Source organism: Rhineura floridana, chromosome 6 (genome assembly GCF_030035675.1).
Source record: "Rhineura floridana isolate rRhiFlo1 chromosome 6, rRhiFlo1.hap2, whole genome shotgun sequence".
NCBI lineage: Eukaryota > Metazoa > Chordata > Lepidosauria > Squamata > Rhineuridae > Rhineura > Rhineura floridana.
Genome location: NC_084485.1, coordinates 63,131,384 through 63,158,015, shown reverse-complemented (window position 1 = coordinate 63,158,015; position 26,632 = coordinate 63,131,384). Strand labels below are relative to the sequence as shown.

General features: G+C 43.3%; 1 protein-coding gene across 1 annotated transcript in view; it reads left to right on the top strand.

Moving 5' to 3' along the window:
- The first annotated feature begins 10,922 nt into the window (after positions 1 to 10,922).
- LOC133386839 (C4b-binding protein alpha chain-like) overlaps positions 10,923 to 26,632 on the top strand; it is a 28,747-nt gene continuing 13,037 nt past the window's right edge. The window contains exon 1 of the mRNA XM_061630609.1: positions 10,923 to 11,007. Coding sequence (XP_061486593.1) covers positions 10,923 to 11,007 — 85 coding nt within the window. The remainder of the gene's footprint in view (positions 11,008 to 26,632) is intronic.

Here is a 26,632-nt window from a genome sequence, read left to right as displayed (position 1 = left end):
ATTACCCCCCCCTTAAAAATAACGGCAGAGTATTATTCCTGCTGTAGGATTCATACGCTGCGTTAACAATAAAACCAAGTCTTTATGGGGAAAATGTCTTTTTTGTTCCTACGTCTGCGTCACGTCACTGCAGTCCCAGCCACTTGCCTTGAAAGTCCATCGGCCAATACATTGTCCTTGCATTTGATGAACTTGAAGTCCACCTGATAGTCTTGTAGAGCCCAGGACCACCTCTGCAGCATAGTGTTATGGTTTTTCATAGTCTGTAACCATAACAAGGCCCGATGATCCGTCGTCACCATAAATCTTCGTCCCCACACGTATGGGCGCAACTTGCTCAGTCCCCACACGACCGCTAGGCACTCCTTTTGGACCGACGAATAATTCTTCTCCCTTGATGTTAGCTTGTGACTAAGATACGCCACCGGATGTCTGGTGCCTTCTCTCTCCTGCAGCAAGACGACTCCCAGTGCGAGGTCCGACGCATCTGTAGCCACGATGAATGGTTGCTCATAGTCTGGTGCTATTAATATAGGTCCTTGGCACAAGGCTTGCTTCAAAAGATCAAAAGCCTTTTGACATTCATCCGTCCATACCACACGTTCAGCACACTTTTTCTGTGTCAGCTCATGCAAGGGGGTCGCTATTTCCCCAAACTTTTTCAAAAACTTTCGGTAGAATCCAGCCACACCTGAAAATGCCCTAACTTGTTTCTTTGTTAAGGGGATAGGCCATGATTGTATTGCCTCAACTTTGCTCCATAAGGGGGTTATTTTCCCACTCCCCACCTTATGTCCTAAATAGATGACCTCATTCAATCCAAACTGGCATTTCTTAGCTTTTATTGTTAGCCCTGCTTTTCTTAATGCCTCTAATACTGTGGTAATTACATACGTCACTGTGTCAAGCTTTTCTCTTATGGTATATGGTCCCTCCCAGTTAGCCTGTAATTTATCATGTTTCCTGGGTATGAATGCCATAACCATATCTCCCACATCATACACACGTTCCCTGGCTGTTCTGTCATACCAGTAACTTTGCTTCTCCTGAGCTTGACTCAAATTCTTTTGTACAGCTTCCATCATCGATGTTAATTTGCTGCGGAAGTCTAATACAAAATCATCTACAGATGTTTTGTACTCTCCCAGGGTTCCTTCCCATGAATTTTTTAACAGTTCCAAGGGTCCCATCACTTTTCTAGTGAACATCAGTTCAAAGGGTGAGAAGCCTGTTGACTCCCGAGGGACTTCTCTGTACGCAAATAAGAAGCACCCCAAACGTTCATCCCAGTCTTGTGGGTGATCTTGAACATAACTTCTTATCATGCCCTTCAGAACCCCATTAAATCTCTCAGTCAATCCGTTAGTGGCTGGATGGTAAGTGGTGGTCTTTAGATGTTTTAGACCACAACACTTCCACATACATTGCATCACTTCTCCCATGAATACACTGCCTTGATCTGTCAGCACTTCATGAGGGAAACCCAGCCTCATAAAGATTTTTAACAAAGCCTCTGCCACTACAGGGGCTTCTACGGATCTTAATGCTTCCACGTCTGGGTACCTGGTGGCAAAATCCACCACCACCACTAGATATTTCTTGCCATGCCTTGTGGGTTTGGAAAAAGGGCCCGCCAAATCTACTCCCACTCTATAAAAGGGTTGTCCAATTATAGGAAGGGGCTTTAAGGGTGCCTTAGTCTTTACTCCACTTTTTCCCACCTTTTGGCATATACCACAAGATAGACAATGTTGTTTTACATCTTTGGAGATATTTGGCCAATAATAGTGTGCAGCCAATCTCCTCTTGGTCTTTTTTATTCCCAGATGTCCTGCACATGGGACATTGTGGGCTACCTCTAGCAATCTGGTTCTGTATTTGCTAGGTACTATCAATTGCTTCACTGGTTCACATTCATCCTTTCTCTCAGCAGGCATCCACAGTCTATATAAAATCCCATTCTCACACACAATTTGATTCCTCAGTTTGTCAGTGAAAAGAATCTGTTGGGTCAGGGCTTGCTCCTTTATTTGCCTCAAACTTGTATCCCTATTCAGTTCTTCCCTGAACTGCTCTGCCTCTTCCCCAGAGACCATTTGATACAGTTTGTCTCCTTCAGCAGGCCTGCCAAGGGTTGCTATGGTGACCGTAGGCTCGATAACAGGTTGCACCCTGTTTTCTTCAGCCTCTGTTAACATGGCTTCTGTCTCTCTGCCAAGCTGTCGTCTGGTCACCACATATATTTTTCCTTGTGCCCCCATTACATCTCTTCCCAGTATCACTGGTTCTTGTTGCTGGGCATTAATACATACTTTATAATTTCCCTCTTTGCCTCTCCACTGTATGTTTACTAGGGCCATGGGTAAGTTTTCTGGTTCACCCCTCACTCCTTGGATAGTCACCATTTCCTGAGGTAATATTTCCTCAGATTTTATTAAATCTGGCCTCAGTAACGTCTGAGCGGCACCAGTATCAAGCAATGCCCAATAATTTGCCCCCTGAACACACACTTCCTCTCTTAGACTCGTATCAAAGTCTTTTACTTCAGTCCAGTTTATCTGGCAGAACTGAACCTTTTTTGTTTCCAGCTCTTTTGGTTCTGTTTTTACTGCCCTTCCCTGAGCAGGATTACTAATGGGGTTGGCAACCCCACATTGAAAACGTAGGTGCCCCGGTCTACCACATTTATAGCATAATTTCTCCTCCATTTTAGCGTACACAGATCCACTCTGTTGTGTCCTGTGCCCTTCAGATTTTATTGAAGGACTCCATCGCTGTGGTACCACATCCTTTTTGCCGCCATTATATGGTCTGGGTTTAAACTCTCTTGATGTTTTCCCCACCCAGCCAGTTTTATTGGAGGCAAAGTGATCCGCCATCTCTGCGGCCTCCTGCACCGATGTAGGGGAACGGTCTTTGACAAGGAGCCTTATTTCTGGTGGTAACTGATGAAATAATTGATCCAGTATCATGAGGCTTTTCACCTCTTCCACTGACTGAGCTTTGGCACTACTCATCCACTTTCCAAATATATCCATCAACTTTGCTCCCAGTTCAACAAAAGACCTCCCTGCTTGGATCTGACAGTTTCGGAATAACTTCCTAAAGTAGTCAGGTCCCAGTCTGAATCTTTTGTATACTGCCTCTTTAAACTTGGCATATGTGACGGGCCTGTCTGAGGGGAAATATTGGTATACCTCTGCCAATTCCCCTTTGATCAGGTTTGATAAATATTGCATATATTTATGCTCCGGTAGCCCCCACATTTGAGCCGCTTTTTTAAAAGTGCTGAGGTAAATTTGTGGATCTTGTCCCGGCTCAAACACTGCAAAATCTTTTGGTGTAACCTTTATCTTTGTTTCATTTCTGTCCTTTCTTGTTTCATCAGAATGAAACTTCTCTCTTTCAAATTTTAACTTTTCCACTTGTATCTCCGCATCCAATGTTCGTTGCTTCTCCCTCTCCTCAAACCCCATTCTCATTCTCTCAGTTTCCAACTCCCGCTGTTTGTCTTTTTCCTCAGCCTCCCATCTTAACTTCTCTCTCAAATACTCTATATAAGCGGGATTGCTTGAACACCCTTCTGGGGTCTCTTCCCTGACAGGTTGTTTTTGCTGGACAGTTGTAAATCCTATTAGTGCTACCCTCAGTTCATCTACCCCTTTACCCTCATGAGGTAAACTGAATGTTATGCATTTCTCCACCAGCTCCTCTCTTTTCATTTTTATATATTCAGCCATGGTGTTGGAGTTCACTCACTCTTTGCCACACACTCTTTGCCAGTCACTCTCACAAGTAATCTTTATTTGTTATTGCTGTTTGCCACACCACTGTTAGGGACTCTCTTTTGTCCATATCCCACCGCTACAGCCAACACCTGTGACGCCCTTCCCTGGCTCTCCCTGTCAGGTTCCTACCTGCTCGTGGCTACTACCTTTCACTAGGCACCACCAGGGACTCCACCAGTCCGGACTGTCCTTTTTTATGGTTTCTCTCTCCGCTCTAGCACAGATCTCAATAGATCCCCCTGCTAGGCAGCACCACCAGTCACGTTCTACAACCAATGTTCCCAGAGACCTTGCCTGAGTCTCTCTATCCGGTTACATTCGTGACTGCGTGCCTATGCTGTTCCCAACCCCCTTGTATCAATGCAGATAACTCATAACTCGGGGTTGCTCTGGATACTTATAATGTTATCTTCTCCTCTTCACTGCTGCCACCATTTGTTACTGTTTCCTTTCAGCCTTGGTTATTACCTTACCCTCCCTTCTGGTCTGTGAAACCCCAGCCAAGGATCAGGCCTTTGGTAAACCAAAATAGTATTTATTAAATAACATTAATAACAAGATAACTTTGATAATGATCTACAAGCTTATGGTTTCATCTATTACTGTGATATTTGACTTATTACTAATCCGAACTCCACCTCCCTCTTTCTCCACACTCTCCTGACATACACCAACTCACACCCACCTCCAAACTCCACCAAAACAACCCACTCACGTCCACCAAACACCTCTCAAACAACCCACTCACGTCCACACAGATTCAACTGTCATCCTTCCATTTATACTCTCAGCCATCCAAACACTCAGCCAATCATCCAGCATTCTACTGCTCATTTACTCCCCCCTCCTCTTTCATTCCACTTACCACATATCTTCTATACAAACAGCACTTACCATATATACATTAATACAGGAACATCACATTGTGCACCTCCCCAATCTCTGAGCGGTGAGATTTCAGGGGTCCCTGTGCTCATCCAGGCTTTGGTTTCCTTGGGAAGAAGGTCAGCGGAGACTGTGGTGTCTTTATGAAATATGGTTTATTTATTTACACACATTCTAACCTGAGCTTAGGATGGAGGGATTCAAGGCATCAGCAGTCCAATATCCAGCTTTTCCATCAATGTTACAGGAGGCATCCTAAAGCCATGGTGCAGAGAGCCAGCTCTCTGCCTGTCTCCAGTTTCCAACCTTTCTTCAGACAACTGTCAACACACTCAAAGCCCAAACCTCTGCTAGCTGCTGGGGGGGGGGGAGAGAAGGCTCTCCTGAAGAGTTTCAATGACAAAAGGATCTTCCTGGCCCATTCACCAGTTGCTGGGCACCTGAAAGACCCATTAGCAAACTGGCCACTCTATTAGCTTAACAAAAGAAACTCATCTGGCCAGCAGAGCCAGCCCCTCCCCCAAGGCACAGGATTCCAAATCAGAGGCTGGAAGGGGACTCAGAAATTATCCATTCCAACCCCCAAACTCACAACAATACATATTACTATAGATCAAGAACTACCTTCTGCTTATTCTTCATCTCCCAATCACAATAAAGCAGCAGCTCACTGAAGACTGTTTTTTTTACAGTAGAATCCAATGTGTGTGTTTACTCATAAGTTATTTGTACTGTATTTATTGGAACTTATTCACTGGGTAACTGTGTTTAGGATTGCAGCCATAATAGTAAATAATATAGCTTTATACGGTAATCAACACTAGAAGCTAATGCATTAAAAACAGTAAATGTGAAGTTATGAAGAAATAAATCACAGTACAGTCACTAGGTTGCTGTGTGGAGATTTCTGCATATTTAAAGCTTCCTCTCATTCAGCCATAGTTCCAGTGGCAGCTCCTCATGCCTTTTCCTCATTTCTCTTGTCATTCTCCTCTTCCTCCCCTCATACCTGCAGTAAGAAAGAGTGGTGGTGCATTGTAAAGCAGCTTGGCAGAAAGCAAGACTAGAGGAAAACCAGCTAAAGAAACTCTGGCTGACTCACAACTCTGTTTATTAAATTTATATCCCACCCTTCCTCACAGGGGAAAGGCAAATAAAAACTCTAAAAACAATTTAAAACATTTTAAAATCAGACTTTAAAATATATTAAAATAAAACATCTTTAGAAACATTAAAAAGCAATTCCAACACAGACGTAGAATGGGATAAGGTTTCTATTTAAAAGGCTTGTTGAACGAGAAAGGTCTTCAGTGGGTGCCGAAAAGATAACAGAGATGGCACTTCTTTATTATTTAAGGGGAGGGAATTCCAAAGGGTAGGTGCCACTACACTAAAGGTCCGCTTCCTATGTTCTGCAGAACAGACCTCCTGATAAGATGGTATCTGCAGGAGGCCCTCATTTGCAGAGCGTAGTGATCGACTGGGTATATAAGGTGTAAGATGATCTCTCAGATATCCTGGTCCCAAGCTGTATAGGGTTTTGTACACCAAAACTAGAACCCTGAACTTGGCCTGGTAGCTATGAGCTGCCAGTGCAATTCTTTCACCAGCTGGGTGACAGGTTGGCATGCCTTACCCCAATGAGCAGTCTCGCTGCTGCATTTTGAACCAGCTGCAGCTGGTCAGCTTGTCAGGCTATCCAGGTCTAGAAACAGCTGTAGCTGTTTTATCAACCAAAGCTGGTAAAAGACACTCCTAGCCACTGAAGTCACATGGGCCTCTAGCAACAAAGATGGATCCAGGAGCACCCCCAGACTATGGACCTGTTCTTTCAGAGAGAGTATGACCCCATCCCAAGCAGGCAACTGACCAATTATCTGAACTTGGGAACTACCAACCCACAGTGCCGCCATCCTGCTAGGATTCAGACTCATTTTATTGGCCCTCATCCAGCCCACTACTGAGTTCAGGCACCAATCCAGGGCTTGCACAGCCTCTCCCGATCCAGATGTTACAGAGAAATAGAGCTGGATATCATCAGCATATTACTGACACCTTGCTCCCAATCTCCTGATGACCGCTCCCAAGGGTTTCATATAGCTGTTAAATGGCATCAGGGACAAGACAGTACCCTGCAGCACCCCACAGCACAACTGCCAGGGGGCAGAAAGGCAATCTCCCAATGCTATTTTTTGAAAATGACCTTGGAGATAGGATTGGAACCACTGTAAAATAGTGCCTCCAATACCCATCTCACCAAATCGGCCCAGAAGGATACCATGGTTAATGGTATCAAAAGCCAGAGAGATCAAGTAAGAGTAACAGGGTTGCACTCCCCTGTCCTTCTCCCAATAAAAGTCATCCATCAGGGGGACTAAAGCCGATTCAGTCCCATAGCCAGGCCTGAAGCCAGATTGGAATGGGTCAAGATAATCTGTTTCATCCAAGAGTACTTGCAATTGCTGTACCACAACCCTCTCAATCACCTTCCCTAAAATGAGGGCATTTGCGACCGGGCAGTAGTTGTCGCAAACCAATGGGTCCAGGGTGAGCTTTTTCAGGAGTGGTCAGATCTCCACTTCTTTCAGGGTGGCTTGGACCCCTCCCTTCTGCAACAGCCTGTTGCCCACACCCTGGATCCACTTAGTCATACCCCCTCAGCAAGCTTTCAGAAGCCAAGAAGTGCAAGGGTTGAGAGGATATGTTGCTGGCTGCATTGTTGCAAACACTTTGTCCACAACATCAGGCCACATCAATTGAAATTGATCCCAAGAAGCTGCAGCAGATGTTGCACTTGATACCTCACTGGGAACTACAGTAGATGTAGATGCGGCATCAAGATTGCTATAGAGGCAAGCAACTTTACCCTTCAAGTATTTGATTCTTAACTCATAATGTTTATGTTTAAGAGAATACTTTTATTTTTCTGATAATTATGCTGTTTTGAATGTGTTTTTTATATTTGGCTTGAATTTGTAATGTTTTCTTTTAATATTTTGTGATGTTTTGTTCAATGTTTTAATCTAGGTTGTAAACCGCTTTGAGATTTGTTTTCCAAATAATATAAAGCGGTATAGAAATGACATAAATAAATAAATAAATAAGTGCCTTGCAAACAATTCACAGTGGGCCTCTGAAGGGTCTAAAACTCCATTTCCTGGAGTTGATGTCAACAGACCCCTGACAATATAGAAAAGCTCCACTGGATAGCTACTTGAGGATGACATGGCGGCAGAGAAGTGGGTCTTCTTAGCCACCCTCACTGCCACACAGTAGGCATTGTTATATTTTACTCATGCCCGATTAGCCCCATGGCACGTCTTTTGCCACTTGCACTCTAGCCATCGTCCAGCCTGTTTTATTACCTTAGTTTACTCCACAATGACAGAGAGGGTGCTCAGGGGCAACTGTGTAAGAGCTCGATGTGTTTCATTCCACAGTGTGACACCTGCCGTATCTACTGGGAACTCCCCCAGGGCAAAGAGGAATCCAGTGGATTGTATTAGTTTCCAAGGGCAGACCATTTTAATCTGTTCATCACCCCTGAAGGAGAGGATTGGAGTCGTAAGTTTAAACTTCACCAGGAAGTGGTCTGACCAAGACAATGGGGTAACATCCACCCCCCAACTCCAGAACACCTCTTCCTCCATCTGGAGCAAAAACCAAGTCAAGGGTGTGCTCTACCCTATGTGTGGGACCAGTGACAACTTGAGACAGCCCTATGGTTCTCATGGAGGCCATAAAGTCCTGAGTTGGAACACTAGAGGCAGCCTCAGCATGGACACAAATCACCCAGGACTATCAATCTGGGCTCCTCCAATACCACAGCCGAGACAGCCTCCACCAGCTTCGTCAGAGAAGCTGCCAGGCAGCAGGGTGGACGGTACACCAGCAGCAACCCTAGTTTCCTGTCTCCTTGGCCCAACACTAGATACAGGCCCTCACAGCCAGCTCTAAATTTCCCGATGACAGAGATGGAAGTTTTGTTGCGCACAGCAAGCCCTCCCCTCCGTCCCTGCAGCTTGTGCTGGTGTTGCACCAAGTATTCCGGTGGGCAAAGCTGGGTCACATCAACTCCTCCCAGCTCACCCACCCAGGTCTTGGTAATACACACTAAATTGGTATGATGAGTGTGGTCTTATTGTATATGGATCTGGCATTAAACAACAGCACACACAGGCCATGGGAACCCATCCATGGGAGAAGGAGAAGGAGAAGGCGTAGATAATGAAAATGATCTTGTAGTTGCTTAAATAACAAACTCCCGTTCATATAAATAATATGTTGTCATCTGCATGGATAGTAAACTGAAAGGAATCCTCAAACTGAGATTTTTAAATTATTATTTAAATATCACCATCACTGTTTATGGAACTTTAACTTAAGCAAAAAAGGCAGAGTCTCTACTCCTAAGAGCTTACAAAATTTGACAGTGGTGAAAACAACAAAGGCAGCAAGGGTAGTAACTGATAAGTCTGAGTAGCGTGCTATGTGTTGTCATATAGATGAGTGAGAGGTAAATGAGTAAAAATTAACTTCATTCTAGGAGGACAACTCCACCTTCATTTTGATAAATTACAGTGAAGTCATAAAAACAGTTTGAAGATGTGGACCATGGCTAGATATTATACCTTATTATCAAAAGTTCAGATGTTGGCTCAGATAGATTCAAATGTAACTATTCCTTCTGAAGAAACCATAGTTTTATTAGGTCGAGAAAAAATATAGTTCCTGCACACTACTGTGCTAAGATCCTGATTTGTTAAACTCATGGTTTCCCATTACAGCTAAACAGCAACAAGGTAATGGATTAAATGTGGACTGCAACAGTCTACAACTAATTATTGGCCATTGCATCAAAGATGTGCACAGGCAGCCATAATTCTGCAGAAGCTGCTCACAATATTGTCTTGGATTCAGAGATATTCTGTAAGGAAGCATATATCTATCTATACAATTTTTTGCTCCTGTGTAAATAAAAGTACAACTGCGTCTATCTCCTGTTGCTTCTACAGTTCCCCAGAGAACAGCTGGAATGAAGTGAAGAAACCACAGTCATGAGTCAAGCCCACCCATCTGTAACCACCTCCTCCTCCCTAGAAAAATTCAGCAGTTGTCTTTTGTGTTGCTACAGCTACAATTTCTTTGGGATCTTAAAACATCCCATAGGCTAGTAGCATATACTGCCTTGCTTTGATATCACTGTTTTACACTGTTAGAGGAATAAAAGTACAATTGTATTTGCATTCAGTTGAGGAAAGGCTTGGCTGGGAGAGATGGAGAGATTTGTGCTGATTTATCTGTAGGATATCTTATGGTGAAAATAACATATAACCAATAGTTCCAGGCAATGATGTGGTGTGGGAAAACAGTGGTACTTAAACAATGGCTATGATGTAACAGGTTTCTTTTACAATACATAACAGCTCTGGATTAAAAAATAAACTAGTATATAAATGCTTTAAATAAATAAAGCTACACTGAAGGATGGTTCTAAATTATTCATCAGCCTCTGTCTCACAATACTTATATCCTGCTTTTCCATTTATATCGAAAGTGGGGAACAATCTGGTTAAAATACTTATAAAACATTTATTTAATCTTATTTTAGTCTTTACTGAAAATAAATAAAATTTCACACTTCAAAGATAGATAAAACTAAGATAATGACAGATTCAGTATACTAAGTAGAAGATCTAAGGCAGCAATAATCAGACATAAAGACCTGCTCAAATTGTATCCCAAGTGCCTCCCTGTACACCTCAAAAGATGCAACCTGGCAGATCTCTTCAAGGTGTCTCACTGTTTAGGGGTATGAAGATGATAATATATTTACATTTTTCTATTAGTCATAAGCCACTGTCCATCAGCACTCGCTATGATGGCTATCACTTTTCAGCAGAGCTTGGAAAAGTTACTTTTTTGAGCTACAACTCCCATCAGCCCAATCCTGTGGTCATGCTGGCTGGGGCTAATGGGAGTCGTAGTTCAAAAAAAGTAACTTTTCCAAGCTCTGCTTTTCAGGGGTGGAAAGGAATGAACGTATGGAGAAAGTACCATTTTCGAAGCAGCTGTCAATAAGGTGAATGCATGCTGTGGATGCGACTTGTAAAAAGGCCGGCAGTACGAGCTGAGCAGCCTTCAGCGCGCGCCGCTCCACGCCATTGGGCTCGTTCCTAACGCTTTTTCGCCACTCGCACGCGCAGTTGCGAAACTGAACTCTTTCTGCCGTCTCCTCAAATCAGCGTTATGCGGCCGTCGTCGTGGGAGCTTCTGCGGGTTCGTCGGTTCTTGGGGATAGTGACGCTGGTGCTGCTGCCTCAGGAGACGGTAGGTGAGTACAATAAAAGTGCCTATGGAGCGTCTAGCGGCCGCTCGGCCACTCTTTCCCGTCCGTTCTTTGTCGCTCCCTCTTATGTACCTCTTCGTTTTGTCTAGTAGTCCTTGGAGAGGTTTCAGAAAGCATGTCGTCGAGGTTTGTTTCCAGGTGCCTCAGTTTCCTCCCTGACCCGAGTGTGGTGCTGATTCCTGCCTCCTCAGTCACGCGACACTTGAGGTCCACCCGCCCTGGTCACTCGGTTGGGAGGGGGCGCCAGGCCGGGAATCGCAACGAGGCTGGGTGTGAGGTAAGAGGCCGCCTCAGGGACCTCAACCACGAGGGCCCGACGGAGCGTTTTGGATGCTGATGCTTGAACATCTCGCTCAGCGCTCTCGGTGGGCAGAACAAATTGGGCTCCGCATCGTAAGGTGATGTGCTCCGTCAGGCGGCCATTCTGTGCATCTAGCTGCGCTGTAAACATAGGAAAGATTGTTGAGGAATACTTGCGGTTGCAGCAATATTTTCTGGCACTTAAAAAATGGTTTGTCTAGCGCCTAGGAACGCGCAACAGTAGCTGCTAGCCCTGCAATTAGCATGACATGTAGTTTGACCCTTCTTGTAGTATAAAACTCTTGTGTACTAGAGTGTACTTAATCCGATTATTTATTAGTAGACCCTGCCTTTTAGGAAAAAAAGGCAGCGGGAAAATCGCTGGAATAAGACAGGATCTGCTCCGTTTTTATGATCACATCAAAACAGGTACTTAACGTTTGGCTCATGTTGTGCTCATTCTGGACTATTCCATATTTATACAAACACAAGAGTGGCTCTAGGGTGGCTGCTGAACTACAGTCTCAGCCAACACAGCTCATGGTCAGGGATGATGGGAGCTGTAGTCCAGCAGCATCTGGAGAAAAAGGCAGAATGGATTTTTCACATTCCACAATGTTAAATTTGAAAATACCATGCCATTCTGCTGCTTCCCATAAACTCATTTCAAAACAAAACCTTGCAAAATTTATAGTCCTGAAATCAGAAATGCTTGCCTAACAACACTCTAAGTTTTCATTCTGATACACAAAACACTCAGAGAGAATCAAGAGTTCAAAGTATAAAACGAGAGAGAAAAATCCCGACCCCTGTTGGACTTTTTTCTTTCAGTGGTCTTGTAATTTGTTGAAATTAAGTAAAGATCAGCTATGTTTACAGAGCACCTGTAATCCTATACTGACCTTGCCGCATACTCTTCTGCAGTTTAAAAGTTAAAAAGAATACCTGGCTGATTTTTAATTAATTTAAGAAATTTAACATTGAAGGCTATTATAGCATCAGGTATGCTCAGTAAGAACCAACTGTCAGTGTTCTAAAAGCCAGACTCACAACCATTTGTCTTGTCTAATCAGGTGGCCACACTCATGCCAAACCTTTATTTCACTTTAGACAGTCATGGCTTCCTCCAAAGAATCCTGGGAAGTGTAGTTTGTGAAGGGTGCTGAGAGTTGTTAGGAGACTCCTGAACCCCTGACAGAGCTCCAGTGACATGAGTGGTTTAACAGTCAGCCCCTCTGGTGATTACAACTCTGTGAGGGGAACAGGACTCCTTTCCTCTCCCCTCCCACCTTCTCCTCCCTATCAGTTTTACCTATCCTGAGCATGATTGTACAGGAGGAAATCCTATTGAACTCAATACGCATGCAAATCATCAGACCTTCCTCCCCCCACTCTACTTCCCCTCTCCTGTCCCCTCCTTCTCCCTTCTTCCTTCTTCCTCCTTTCCTGCCCACTTCAGCCCACCCTGTTCTTCCCCCAAGGTCAGTTTCACCTATCCTAAGTATGATTGCATGGGAGTAAATCCTACTGAATTCAATAAGCATGCAAATGATCAAACCTGCCCTCCCCCTCCCTCCTCCTCCTCCTCCCCCCTACACTTCCTCCTCTTCCCCTTTCCTGTGGACAGTTTCACCTATCCTAAGCATGATTGCAAGGGAGTAAATCCCATTGAACTCAACAAGCCTGCAAGTGATCAATCCATTCTCAGCAAACTTGCACAGGATCCCATTTCTTACCTCCCAGATTAAAAAGCAGAGAAATTCACTAATAGGCAAAAAACCCTTGTGGTTTAAGAATGTACCTATAGCCAACAATTATTTCTATCAAACTTTTAAAAGCAGGGAAATTGGGCAGCTATAGTGATTGCACCAGGGGAGCAGGAGACCTGACCTCTCTGAGATATTGTACTGCCCTACAAATTTGTAAAAATGCAAACACAATTTGGGTTGGTCTTTCACAGTCTGATCCACTTCCTGTGTAGCTTGGAAGAATTTGGTAACATGCCTCTGAGCATATGGAGAGTTTGTCACTGATATAAATAGCCCCAGCCTATAACTAGAATAAGTTGTTTTGGATATTATATTTATTGCCTGGCATATAATTATTTTAGATAAATCTTCATTGCAGATTTTACTGGTTTCATGCCTGTTCAAGTCTCAGTGTATAGTGTTGTACTTTATTATCATTGTCAGCCACTCTGGAAAACTTTTAGTGCCAAAGGAATGGGATATAAACCACAACTAAAGAATTTTGAGAACTGCAATTTTGCTACCGGACCACGTTTTGCTACAGGCCAATTTTGCTACTGGTCCATTTGCTACTGAGCCAAGTTCAAGGTTCCAGTTTAGTTGTACAAAGCCATATACAGCTTGGGACCAGGATACCTGAAAGACCGTCTTATCCCTTATATACCCAGTCAATCACTGCACTCTGCAGGTGAGGGCCTCCTGCAGATAGCATCTTATCAGGAAGTCCGTTCTGCACAACATAGGAAATGGACCTTTAGTGTGGCGGCACCTACCCTGTGGAATTCCCTCCCCTTAAATATTAGACAGGCTCCATCTCTGTTACTTTTTCGGCGCCTATTGAAGACCTTCCTCTTTCAACAAGTCTTTTAAGCTGAGACCTATCCCATTCTGTGTCTGTTGGAATTGCTTTTTAGTATGTTCTTAAACTTTCTTTTTTAAAATTGTTTTTAATCTTAGATGATGTTTTGAAAACTTTTTTTAAGAAACGTTTTTAAAGATGTTTTGTTTTAATATGTTTTAAAGTTTGTTTTTATGACATTTTAAAGTTTTTAGTGTTTTTGTTTGCTGCCTGAGCTCCTGCCGGGAGGAAGTGTGAGATATAAATCAAATAATAAATAAATAAATAATTTTGTGAATGAGAAGTGGATGTTTGTGCAGAAGCAGTCCTGGCAAAAGTACAGGTGGTTGGGTTAGAACATTTAAAGAGCCTGCTGGATTAGACCAATGGCCCATCTAGTCTAGCATCTTGTTCTCACAGTGGCCAACCAGATACCTATGGGAAGACTGAGAGCAGGACCTTAATGCAACAGTACTCTCCCCGCTTGTGAAATTCCCAACAATTTGTACTCGGAAGCATACTGCCTCTGACAGTGCAGGTAGAACCTAGCTACCTTGACAAGTAGTCTTATTCTCTATGCATTTATCTAATCCTCTTTTAAAGCTATTTGAGTTGGTGGCTATCACCTCTCTCGTGGGAATGAATTACGTAGTTTTAACTATATGGTGTGTGTAGAAGTACTGTCTTTTGTCTGTCCTGCATCTTCCAGCATCCAACAAATTCTAGTCTTATGAGAGCAGAAGAAATCTTTATTTTCTCTTCACGTCCATGCATAATTTTATGCAACATTTTATCATATTGTCTCTTACTCACCTTTTCTTTAAATTAAAAAGCCCCAGATATTGTTACGTATCCTCATAGAAGGTTGCTCCATCCCCTTGATCATTTTGGTTGCCCTTCTCTGAACCTTTTTCAGTTCTACAGTCTCCTTTTTGAGGGGAGGTGACCAGATCTGTACACAGTATTCCAAGCGTGGTTGCACCATAGATTTGTCTAATGGCATTATGGTATTGGCTGTTTTATTTTCAGTTCCTTTCCTAATGATCCCTAGCATGGAATTTAACTTTTTTCACAGCTGACAGCCTGCCACACAGCTGCTTTCACCAATTTTACTGCAGGAAAAAGTGTGTACACTACCATCTTTGAAAAACCACACACTGACCTATTTTGCCTTGTTTTCACACAGTGGGAAGCTGTAATTAGAGATTATTTGAAATATGCTTTTCTCTCTTGAGTCCTTTTACCTCCCCATTTCCCTCAACATTCAGTTTGTTATCAAATTGTAATACAGTAGGGCCCCGCTTTACGGTGCTTCGCTTTACAACGATTCGCTAATGCAGCAGTCTCAATTACTCAATTAGACTCAAGCCCCACTCATACGGCGCTTGTTCTGCTTTTACGGCAGTTTTCAGGCATTGCGTGCCATTCTATTCAATGTGTTCTGCTTTACAGCAGTTTTCGCTTTACAGCAGGGGTCCGAGACGTAACCCGCTGTATGAGTGGGGCCCTACTGTACTCTCCCCTTATAGCTTTGCAAAATTTTAGCCCTTTTTGTTACCTAACCAAAAACTCTTGGTACCTTTCACCTCTTCTGTCTGATTTTCTGTTGGCACTGTGCTGCCAAAATCATTAACTTTTTCATTCCTATGACCATGTGATGTCCCCTTTGTTGTGTTTTGATTAAAATTGGAAGCAAATGTATGAAAGACATGGAAAGGGGCACAAGAATATGAGCCTTGCCATGACGTTTGCCATGGCTATTACAGTTATTAAAGTATTAATAGTTTCCAATTTTATTTGAATCTCTGTGTTATATTTACCACCTGAATTTAGGATTTTCTTGTTTGATTTTATGTGTTTTATGTTGTATTTCCATAAATACATTAGTCTCTAGGTGCCTCAAGTCTTTTGAGATATGTCAGTTTGGCTTGTTGTTTTGCTGCCACAGGCACCTGTGGAATTTTACAACATTGGAAGTTGAAATGTAGATCTGTTGAGCTCAATGATGGCCCCACCATTCAGGCCATAGTAGGTGATGTGTGGAGATGTGAAGCCCAGGAAAAACCCTGAAAAAAAACAGGGTAAAAAAGTTTGTTTTTCATTTTTTTCTGTCCCCCCAAAAAATAGGGGAAAAAAAAAGAAAAACAGACTTGCCCCCCTCCCAGATTTTTCTGTATTTTTTCAGGCCTTCACATCTCTATATGTGCCTCACTTGCCAAGGTTAGGAATGCAATATTAAAAGACACAAATAATTGTTCTCAGTGTGGCTAATAACAATCATGCTGTTGGTCACACCAGTCTTTAACCTTTTTAAATGCATCTGTTTTAAATATGTTGTAAGTTTTATGTTTTTTAGGTGAGTGTGTTTTAAAAAGCAAAACAACCGCCTATGTCTAATCTTACAGTTCACTGAGAGCCATAAATGCTAGGGCTTGTGTGCTTTAAAATATTACTTTAAAAAAATTAGAACTTGCATGTCTTATAATATATGCTAGGGTGGAAGATGGGTCATGTTGAACTGGGGCTGATGGTAGTTTGAATCCAATAGCATCTGCAGGGCATTGTGTTGGCTACCCTTACTGTAGCACACTGGTAGGTGCATTATTTGACCTCTCTTCTGGACTTGGCCATGGTCTGGAAAGAGGAGCATAAGACTAATACAGTGGGTGAAGCAAGTAGCAGGCATTGGAGGATGTTGCGGTGTGAGTGAGTGTTGCTAATTCTCTACTCATTTCATGCTACTTATTTTTTAACCACAGCAAATCAGTAATTGAGCTTGAAATACAAACAATGATTCAATGCCTTCTGCTTTTCATACTGACTTTCTTATCAGTTTTACTTCCATAAAAATATTCAAACTTTCCACCAACCTTTGAGGCACAGTTTGAATGGTTATATATTTATTCAGTTTGCTGCAGAAATTAAATTTTCAGAGATTAAAAATTAATTTGCATTAAATCATGTTATGGCCCAGATAAGCTCACAACATTAAACTGTTATAAAAAAAGAAACAAGTAAAAAAACCCTAGTCTCTAGACCTAAGGGAGCAACGGATGTTTTTCCAAGTGGTAACAACCAGAGAAAGTTAATACGTTCCCATCAACTTTCAAAGCACTGGTGAGAGAAGAATTGGAATGGCCCTTCTCCTACAAACATAAAAAGAGCTCTACTGGATTAGTTCATAATTCAGCGCTGCCCAGTTGGTGCTGATTCATGACAGGGCCTTTCCACTTGTAACTCCCCATTTATGGAATGCCCTTCCCAGTGATGTGCGTCTGGCTCCATCACTATTCATTTAGAGGAGGAATTTGAAAACAGTTTGGTTTACCCAGGCATTTGATGGCTGAAGGGGACTGTTCCTAGCAACCCAGAGATTATTGATGAAAGAATGTTTTTAACTGTGTTTTAGAATGTTTTTTTACAATATTTTTAACGGTAATTCTGTTTTGGAATGTTTTAAACTGTTTTTAGCATGATTTCTTTTCTTGTTAAATTATTTTGTTTATATTTGCAACCCTGGGCTCCTTCAGGAGGAATGGCAGGATAATAATAAGAATAATAAGGACAATAAAATTAATTAATTAATTAATTAATTAATTTGTATCCTGCCCTTCCTCCCAGCAGGAGTCCAGGGTGGCAAACAAGGTACTAAAGCACTTTAAAACATCATAAAAACAGGCCTTAAAATACATTAAAACAAAACAGCATTAAAAACATTTTTAAGAAAACAACTTTAAAAAAGGGTTAAGAACGTTATTAAAAAACATATTAAACAATTCTGACACAGATGCAGACTGGGATAGGTCTCAACGTAAAAGGCTTCGTGAAAGAGGAAAGTCTTCAAAAGGCACCAAAAAGATAGCAGAGATGACGCCTGTCTAACATTCAAAGGGAGGGAATTCCACAGGGTAGGTGCTGCCACACTAAAGGTCCGTTTCCTATATTGTGCAGAACGAACCTCCTGATAAGATGGTATCTGCAGGAGGCCCCTGCCTGCAGAGCACAGTGATCCACTGGGTATATAGGGGGTAAGATGGTCTTTCAGGTATCCTGGTCCCAAGCTGTATAGGGCTTTGTACACCAAAGCTAAAACCTTGAACTTGGCCCGGTAGCAAATGGGCAGCCAGTGCAATTCTTTCCGCAGCGGGGTGACATGTTGGCGATACCCTGCTCCAGTGAGCAGTCTCGCAGCCACATTTTGCACCAGCTGCAGCTTCCGGACCAACCTCAAGGGCAGCCTCACATAGAGCGCCTTACAGTAATCCAGCCTAGAGGTTACCAGTGCATGGACAACAGTGGTCAGGCTATCCCGGTCCAGAAATGGCCGCAGCTGTCTCACCAGCCGAAGCTGGTAAAAGGCACTCCTAGCCACTGAGGTCACCTGGGCCTCTAGCAACAAAGATGGATCCAGGAGCACCCCCAGGCTACGGACCTGCTCTTTCAGAGGGAGTATGCCCCCGTCCAAAGCAGGCAACTGACCAATTATCTGATCTCGGGAACCACCAACCCACAGCAGCTCCATCTTGCTAGGATTCAGACTCAATTTATTGGCCCTCATCCAGCCCACCACCGAGTCCAGGCAGCAGTCCAGGGCTTGCACGGCCTCTCCCGATTCAGATGTTACAGAGAAATAGAGCAGGGTATCATCAGCTTATTGCTGACACCTCACCCCAAAGCTCTTGATGACTGCTCCCAAGGGCTTCATATAGATGTTAAACAGCATGGGGGACAAGATGGTACCCTGCAGCACCCCACAGCACAGCTGCCAGGGGGCTGAAAAACAGTCACCCAATTCTATTCTCTGAGAACGACCCTGGAGATAGGATCAGAACCACTGTAAAAAAACAGTGCCTCCAATACCCATCTCACCATATTGCTTCCCATAGTTGCCAGATATATTCCTCAAGAAAGCTCACAAGTTAGTAATTCTTTGACATTCTTGTTCCTCTACAACTGGGGAATATAGTGCCTCTGAACTAGAAGATTCTATAGAATTATCATGACTACCAGTCAGAACTGCCCTTATCATTCATAAATTTGTCTAATCTCTTGGAAGGTTACCTAAGGTCTTAGTTATTGCCACATATTTTATTTATTTATTTAAACTTTATTTATTTATTTATTTATTTATTTATTTATTTTAATTTATATACTGCCCTAAGCCCGAAGGCTCTCTGGGCGGTGTACAAAAAGATAAAAACAAGCATAATATATAAATACAATAAATACAATAAATCAAGAAACAAAACAAAACAAACATGTATATACTACTTAATCATTTGCACTTCTAAGTGGTAACTAAGTTTGTGGCTGCAAACTTAATTATTATGTGAAGAAATACTTTCGTTTGTCTGTCCTAAATTTCCTGCGAGTCAACTTTTTTGTACAACCAGGTCAGCCTTTCCCAACCAGTGTGTCTCCAGATGTTGCTGGACTACAATTCCCATCTTTCCTGACCATTAGCAATGCTGGCTGAGGCTGATGGGAGTTTTGGTCCAACAACATCTGGAGGCACACTGGTTGGGAAAGGCTGGACCAGGTTCTAGTGTTAAAAGACAGGATGAAAAACTTCCTCTTTCTAGTTTCTCCACACAATGTATAATTGTATAAACAAAAATATCTAAGCAATACAGTCTAAAAACAAACATATCATTAAAAGAAAAAGACAGCCTAAAATCAGTAAAACACCAATATGTAAAACATTATGATTCTAGGAGTTTTATTTTCAATCCCTTCCCTTAGGGCCAGCGCCAGGTATGACTGGGCTCTTGGGCACCAGCCTGCCCCAGGTGTGTGGCTCCTGCCTGTTCCACCTACCTCTCTCCTGTGTTCTGCTGCTGCGTGCATTGCGCGCTCAGGGCTGCCATCAACCGTGATGGTGGCGGAGGCTTCTCTAAGGGGCTGATGCCCCCGCCACCATCTTGGTTGATGGCACGCATGCGCAGTACGCTACATGCACGCACATGCCTACCATCAACCAAGATGGTGGTAGGGACATCACCCCTTAAAGAAGCCTCTACCACCATCTTGGTTGATGGTAGCCTATTATACCACACATTCAGAAAGGAGAGAGGTAGGTGAATCCAAAGATGGAGAATTATATTTTTGTATGTTTGTTGGTGTTCTTCTTACTTTGCTTCTTTCCTGCGTTACTAATGTTTCTACAGAGAATCTAAACTAGAAAATTTTATTTCCCTTATTATTCATCCTAGAAATCTGCGTCAAATTTATTTTTATTAATTTCAAAGCCTTTTTATTGGTCAATGTCATATGATGGTGAAGACAGCCTTTTGTGTTTCAAACTGGAGGTTATGTTCTATTTCTGTTTTGGGTGCATTAACAGTTGAATCTGAAACTGCAGTTTGATGTAAAATCAGACGGATTACAATATGTTGCTACTTCAGCAATGTCTCAAGCTGTTGGAAAAAAGAGGATGCATGTTTTCAGCCTGCTATGTTTCAACCATTTTATTTAAGGCAAGGTGGGCACGGTCAATTAAAAACATAGAGCACACCTAGAATTTTGCTAGAATATATTTCACCTCCCACTGTTTTATCTTGTGCAAATTGACACACTCCTGAGGTCCACTGGAGACTATTCTGCAGAAGTCAGTGCCATTATTCCACAATTATGTTTGGAGTTTTTTTAGTGTAAATTTTGCAAAGAGTTGCTGTACTTCACATATTCACAGAAATAGAAACAAAAGAAAATGATTTCTTATAGGAAACTTCACTAAAATTGCAAAGGAAATCAGACATATTCAAAGTGACCATCTGAACTATATCAACTGTCTTAATAATGTTGCTTCCTCCCTGCTAAAACAAGATCAGCACAGCACATGTCTTCTTTCTATTATTTGGGCTGATTGCAGGTGTTGCCACCACTCACCATATGCTCAGAGGCACGTTACCAAATTCTTCCAAACTACACAGCAAGTGGATTAGACTGTGAAAGACCAACCCAAATTGTGTTTGTGTTTTGACAAATTTGTAGGGCAGTACAGTATCTCAGAGAGGAGGTCAGGTCTCCTGCTCCCCTGGTGCATTCACTATAGTCGCCCAATTTCCCTGCTTTTTAAAGTTTGATAAAAAATATCTGTGGGCTATAGGTACATTCTTAAACAGCAAGGTTTTTTGCCTATTAGTGAATTTCTCTGCTTTTTAATCCGGGAGGTAAGAAATGGGATCCTGTGCAAGTTTACTGAGAATGGATTGATCATTTGCATGTTTATGGAGTTCAGTGGGATTTACTCCCCTGCAATCATGCTTAGGATAGGTGAAACTGTCCACTGGGGATGGGGAAGGGAGAAGGAGGAGGGAGGGGAGGAAAGGCAGAGGGGAGGACTGGGATGGGAGTAGGCAGGAGGGGGAGGGGAGAAGGAGGACAGATTTGATCATTTGCATGTTTATTGAGTTCATTTAGATTTACTCCCGTGCAATCATGCTTAGGATAGGTAAAACTGACTGGGGGGGAGGGAAAGCGGGCTGAAGTGGGCAGGGGAAGAGGAAGAATGAAGAGGGGAGGGGAAGGAGGGGAAAGGCAGGTCTGATCATTTGTATGATTATTGAGTTCAATTGGATTTACTCCTGTGCAATCATGATTAGGACAGCTAAAACTGACCATGGGGGAGGAGAGGGGGAAGGGGAGTATTAGAGAGGGCCAAGGTAAGGGGGAGGAGAGGGCAGGTTTGATCTTTTGCATGCTTATAGAGTATTTACTTCAGTGCAATCATGCTTAAGATAGGTAAGACTGACCACAGGGAGGGGGAGGGGGGAAGGGCAAGGGGAAGGAGGGGATTGGAAGGGGAGGGGGGAGGGCCAATGGAAGGGAGAGGGGAGGGGCAAGAGGGAGGGGATAGGAGGGATGAGAAGGGAGGGTGGGTTTGGTCATTTGCATACTTTCTGAGTTCAATGGGATTTATTTCTGTGCAATCATGTTTGAAAATGGAAATGGACTGCCTTCAAGTTGGCCGGACTTATGGTGACCCTTTGAATAGGGTTTTCATGGTAAATGGTATTCAAAGGTGGTTTTACCATTGCCTTCCTCTGAGGCTGAGAGGCAGTGACTGGCCCAAGGTCACCCAGTGAGCTTCATGGCTGTGTGGGGATTTGAACCCTGGTCTCCCAGGTCATAGTCCAACACTGACCTGGGGGAGGGGAGGAGATTGGGTGGGTGGGCACTGAGCAGAAGGGAAGCCCCTTTCTTTTCCAAAAGGAAAACAAGAACAGTATCATTGCTTTTCAGCATTTCCCCCACCTTTTTATTCTACAGCACGCACATGTAGCCTCCCACCCAAATTTAAACCTAAACTGTCCCTGGCCACATCCACACGAGGCCTGTATTACATTTTGGACAATCATGGCTTCTCTCAAAGAATCCTGGAAAGTATAGTTAGTGAAGGGTGCTGAGAGTTCCCCTCACAGACCTTCAGTCAGAGTGGCTGACTGTGAAACCATTCTCTCGGGAATAAGAGTCTCCTCGCAGCACCCTTCACAAACTACACTTCCCAGGATTCTTTGAGGGAAGCCATGACTGTCTCAAGCGAAATCAAAGTCTGGTGTGGGTGTGGCTGTTGGGCTGGTGACCAGTAGGCATTACTGTCTCTAGTAGTTTTCCATGAAGCCTGCAAGTGTGAAGACGTAACTGTGGTTAAGGGGGAGTTATGTCTATGCCCTGTCTGGGAACGGACTGCCAGGGTCGTTGCTATGGTAGCCATCTGATAACGACTGGGAAAGTTCTAACAGAGTCTATGTGTTGTGCTCTTCTGAATTATGCCTCTGAGCTGAGAGGCTGTCTTTTGTGTTTATCTATGGAGAGAGATGTACCAGAAGGGGGGTGACTGAAGAATCTCTACATGTATTTACTCTTAAGCCTCTGGCCTTAATGTCTTAATAAAGACTCTTAACATGCTCTGAAGACATTTTCTTGCTCAACTTAACTCCAACGTAATGTATGCTGTTTCACACAACAACGCCCATAACCCAACAGTGGTAGCAGAGGATGGTTACGCTCCACAGCGCATTACACGGGAGTAAGTTGCTGGTCTGAAAGACAGACGGAGTTCCAGAGAGGGCAGCTTGATTGATTGAACCAGACGGAGGTGAGCAACATGGCTGTAAACCTGTCTGGGGGAGGCTTGCCGATGGAACGACTTAATGAGAAGAATTTTGCCAGCTGGAAGCCGAGGATGCAGGCTTTGCTGATAACAGAGGATTTATGGGATGTGATTGAGGAAAAAACCCCGGCGGTATTGACCGCGGCCTGGAAGCGTCGAGACCAGAGGGCGCAGGCGTTTATAATCTTGGCTCTATCGGATTCTCAACTGATGTGTGTGAGAGATGAGCCGTTGGCTAAAAAGATGTGGGACGCGTTGCAGGATTTGTCCCAGGAATGGCAGCGGAGGCAGGAGGCGCAGAGAGCCCAGCCGGTGGAAGCTGTCAGAAGCAAGGAGAAATGTGCCGAACCGGAGCAGGCTGCCGAAAGCAGACAGGAAAACAAGCGGGAGCAGCAGCGGCTGAAGTCTTGTTTTGCCTGTGGGGCCTGTGGGCATCTCCGTAAAGATTGTGCAATCAAGCGAAACTCCAGGGACGGAGGCTTGAAGGAGGGAAGTGTGAACTTTGTTTGTAAACAGAAGTCTAAAGACTTGGAACAAATTAACTTTATTGTCGACAGTGGAGCAAGCCATATATTAATTAAAGACAGGAGTCTGTTTTACACGTCTACAGATGAGCAGGACTTTGTTTTACTTGCTGATGGATCACGGAAATCCGTACAAGCACGTGGTCTGATTAAATTTGACAAACTTGGACTAATTTCAGAATGTTTGTTCGTTCCGGACTTGGCTCATAATATTTTATCTGTGAGTAAACTTGTGAGTTGTCAATTTTCAGTCTGGTTTGATAAAGGAAAATGTTGGGTGCAAAGAGGAGAAAATGTTGTCTGTCAGGGTTTCATGACACAAGGGCAGTTTAAAATGTCCGTGGGTGTGAAGTGTGCTAATGCCTTGAGTTTAATGGGGCGGAAAGGGAATGACGGTCAGGGCTGTAAACAGACAGCCGTAGAAGGCATGCCGTCAGTATTCACTGCCCAGATGGAGGAAGTTCACAGAGAACCAGAAGAGCCAGCATCATTTCAAGCAATCAGGCTGATGCCTGAGGCAGAGCAGCACAAATGGCAGCAGGCCATGCAGGAAGAATTACAAGCCATGCAAAAGAATGGCACATGGACATTAGTAAAGTTACCCATGGGTAAAAAGGCCATAGGTTGCAGATGGGTGTTTAAGAAGAAGAAAGCAAGTTCCGGGGAAGTACAGAGGTACAGGGCACATTTGGTTGCCAAGGGATTCACCCAGCAGCATGGGACAGATTATGATGCTGTTTTCGCCCCGGTTGTGAAACATGAGTCCATTCGTGTGCTGCTGAAGCTGGCAGCGATGCAGAACATGAGTGTAAATCACTACGATATAGGGACGGCATTCCTACATGGTGATTTAAGAGAGGAGATATATATGGAACTGCCTCCAGGTTCTGTGTCAAAGGAAGGGTTCGTGTGTAAACTGCATAAATCAATATATGGACTGCGGCAAAGTGCACGCTGCTGGAATGAGAAATTGGACAGAGTGTTGCATGGAATGGGATTCCAAAGATGCAAGGCAGATCCATGTGTGTATATAAAGAGACAGGGGATGAAAACCACGTTCTGTGCAGTTTACGTTGATGACATCATGTATTTTTATCATGAGCAGCAAGAGGAACAAGAATTTAATGAGCAACTGGGCAGGCAGGTGGACACAAAGAATTTGGGGCCTGTCACACACTATTTGGGCACGGATATTGTGCGTGCAGAAGACGGAAGCATAACATTGAGTCAGGAAAGTAAAATAAATCAGATCATAGAAGAATGCAACATGACAGAATGCAATGTTGTAAAGACTCCAATGGTTGTGGCTTTCCAACAGAATGTGCAGGAGACGCCTTGTACAGATCCTGAGAAGTACAGGCGCATAATAGGGAAATTGCAATATTTGGTGAAGGTGTCTCGCCCAGACATATGTAATGCAGTCAGTATTTTAAGCCGGAAGGTAGAGCATCCTTCAGAGGCTGACTGGCAAGGGATTAAAAGGATAGTGCGTTATCTGAAAGGCACGAAGACAAAGGGTCTGGTTTTGTCAGGAGCAAAGACAGGAGGTCTTGAATGTTTTGTGGATGCAGATCATGCAGGGGAGCTGAGCAGTCGTAAGTCAACCTCTGGCATAGTTGTGATGTGGCACGGGTCATGCATTGACTGGAGCAGCAAGAAACAAAATGTGGTTGCAACATCAAGTGCAGAAGCCGAGTATGTGGCCCTATCACAGGCCTGTAATGAGCTACAATGGTTCACAATGCTCATGCAAGAGATAGGCATTGATATGCAATTTCCGATTACTGTATATGAAGACAATCAGACCTGCATTAAGATAGCCACATCAGAAGCTCATACCAAGAGAACAAAACATATTAGTGTCAGATACTTTCACGTAAGGGATTGTGTGCAGCAGGGGTTTGTTAACCTAACATTTTGTGACACTAACAACATGGTGGCTGACATAATGACCAAGCCTTTGTGTGAGGAGAAATTTGGCAAACTGGTGACAAGGCTTGGAATGAACCAAAGTTTGAGTGAATAAAGTATTTTGAACTGTACTGAACTGAAAATGCAATGTACTGAAATGTATGACTGTATGACTATGTATTATGGAGATGTATTTCATGTGTATTTTGCAGTCTTAACGGAAAAAGGGAGACTGTTGGGCTGGTGACCAGTAGGCATTACTGTCTCTAGTAGTTTTCCATGAAGCCTGCAAGTGTGAAGACGTAACTGTGGTTAAGGGGGAGTTATGTCTATGCCCTGTCTGGGAACGGACTGCCAGGTTTGTTGCTATGGTAGCCATCTGATAACGACTGGGAAAGTTCTAACAGAGTCTATGTGTTGTGCTCTTCTGAATTATGCCTCTGAGCTGAGAGGCTGTCTTTTGTGTTTATCTATGGAGAGAGATGTACCAGAAGGGGGGTGAATGAAGAATCTCTACATGTATTTACTCTTAAGCCTCTGGCCTTAATTTCTTAATAAAGACTCTTAACATGCTCTGAAGACGTTTTCTTGCTCAACTTAACTCCAACGTAATGTATGCTGTTTCACACAACAACGCCCATAACCCAACAGTGGCCCCCTGATTAGGCAAGCCAAGCAGCTGTGACTCTGGCTTTTAGAACACTGCCAGTTGGTTCTTACTGAGCATGCCCGACACTATCATTGGCTTTAAGCCACAATTTCTTAAATTAATTAAAAATCAGCTGGGCATATTTTTAACTTTTAAACTGCAGAAGATAAAGGTCAGAGTATGGGGCAAGGTCAGTATTAGGATTACAGCTACTCTGTGAACATGGCTGATTTTTAATGAATTTCAACAGATTATAAGAACTCTGAGAGAAAAAAGTCCAAAAGGGCTCTGGGGTTTCCCCCCTCTTTTTAGACTTTGAACTCTCTGTTCTCTCTGACTGTTTTGTGTATCGCCATGAAAATTGAGAGGGTTGTTAAACAAGCGTTTCTGAGTTCAGGACTGTAAGTTTGGTAAGGTTTTATTTTGAAATGAGTTTATGGGAAGCATCAGAATGGCAGGGGGGTATTTTCAATTTAACATTGCGGAATGTGAAAAATCCACATTGGCTATAGTATACAGCCACTC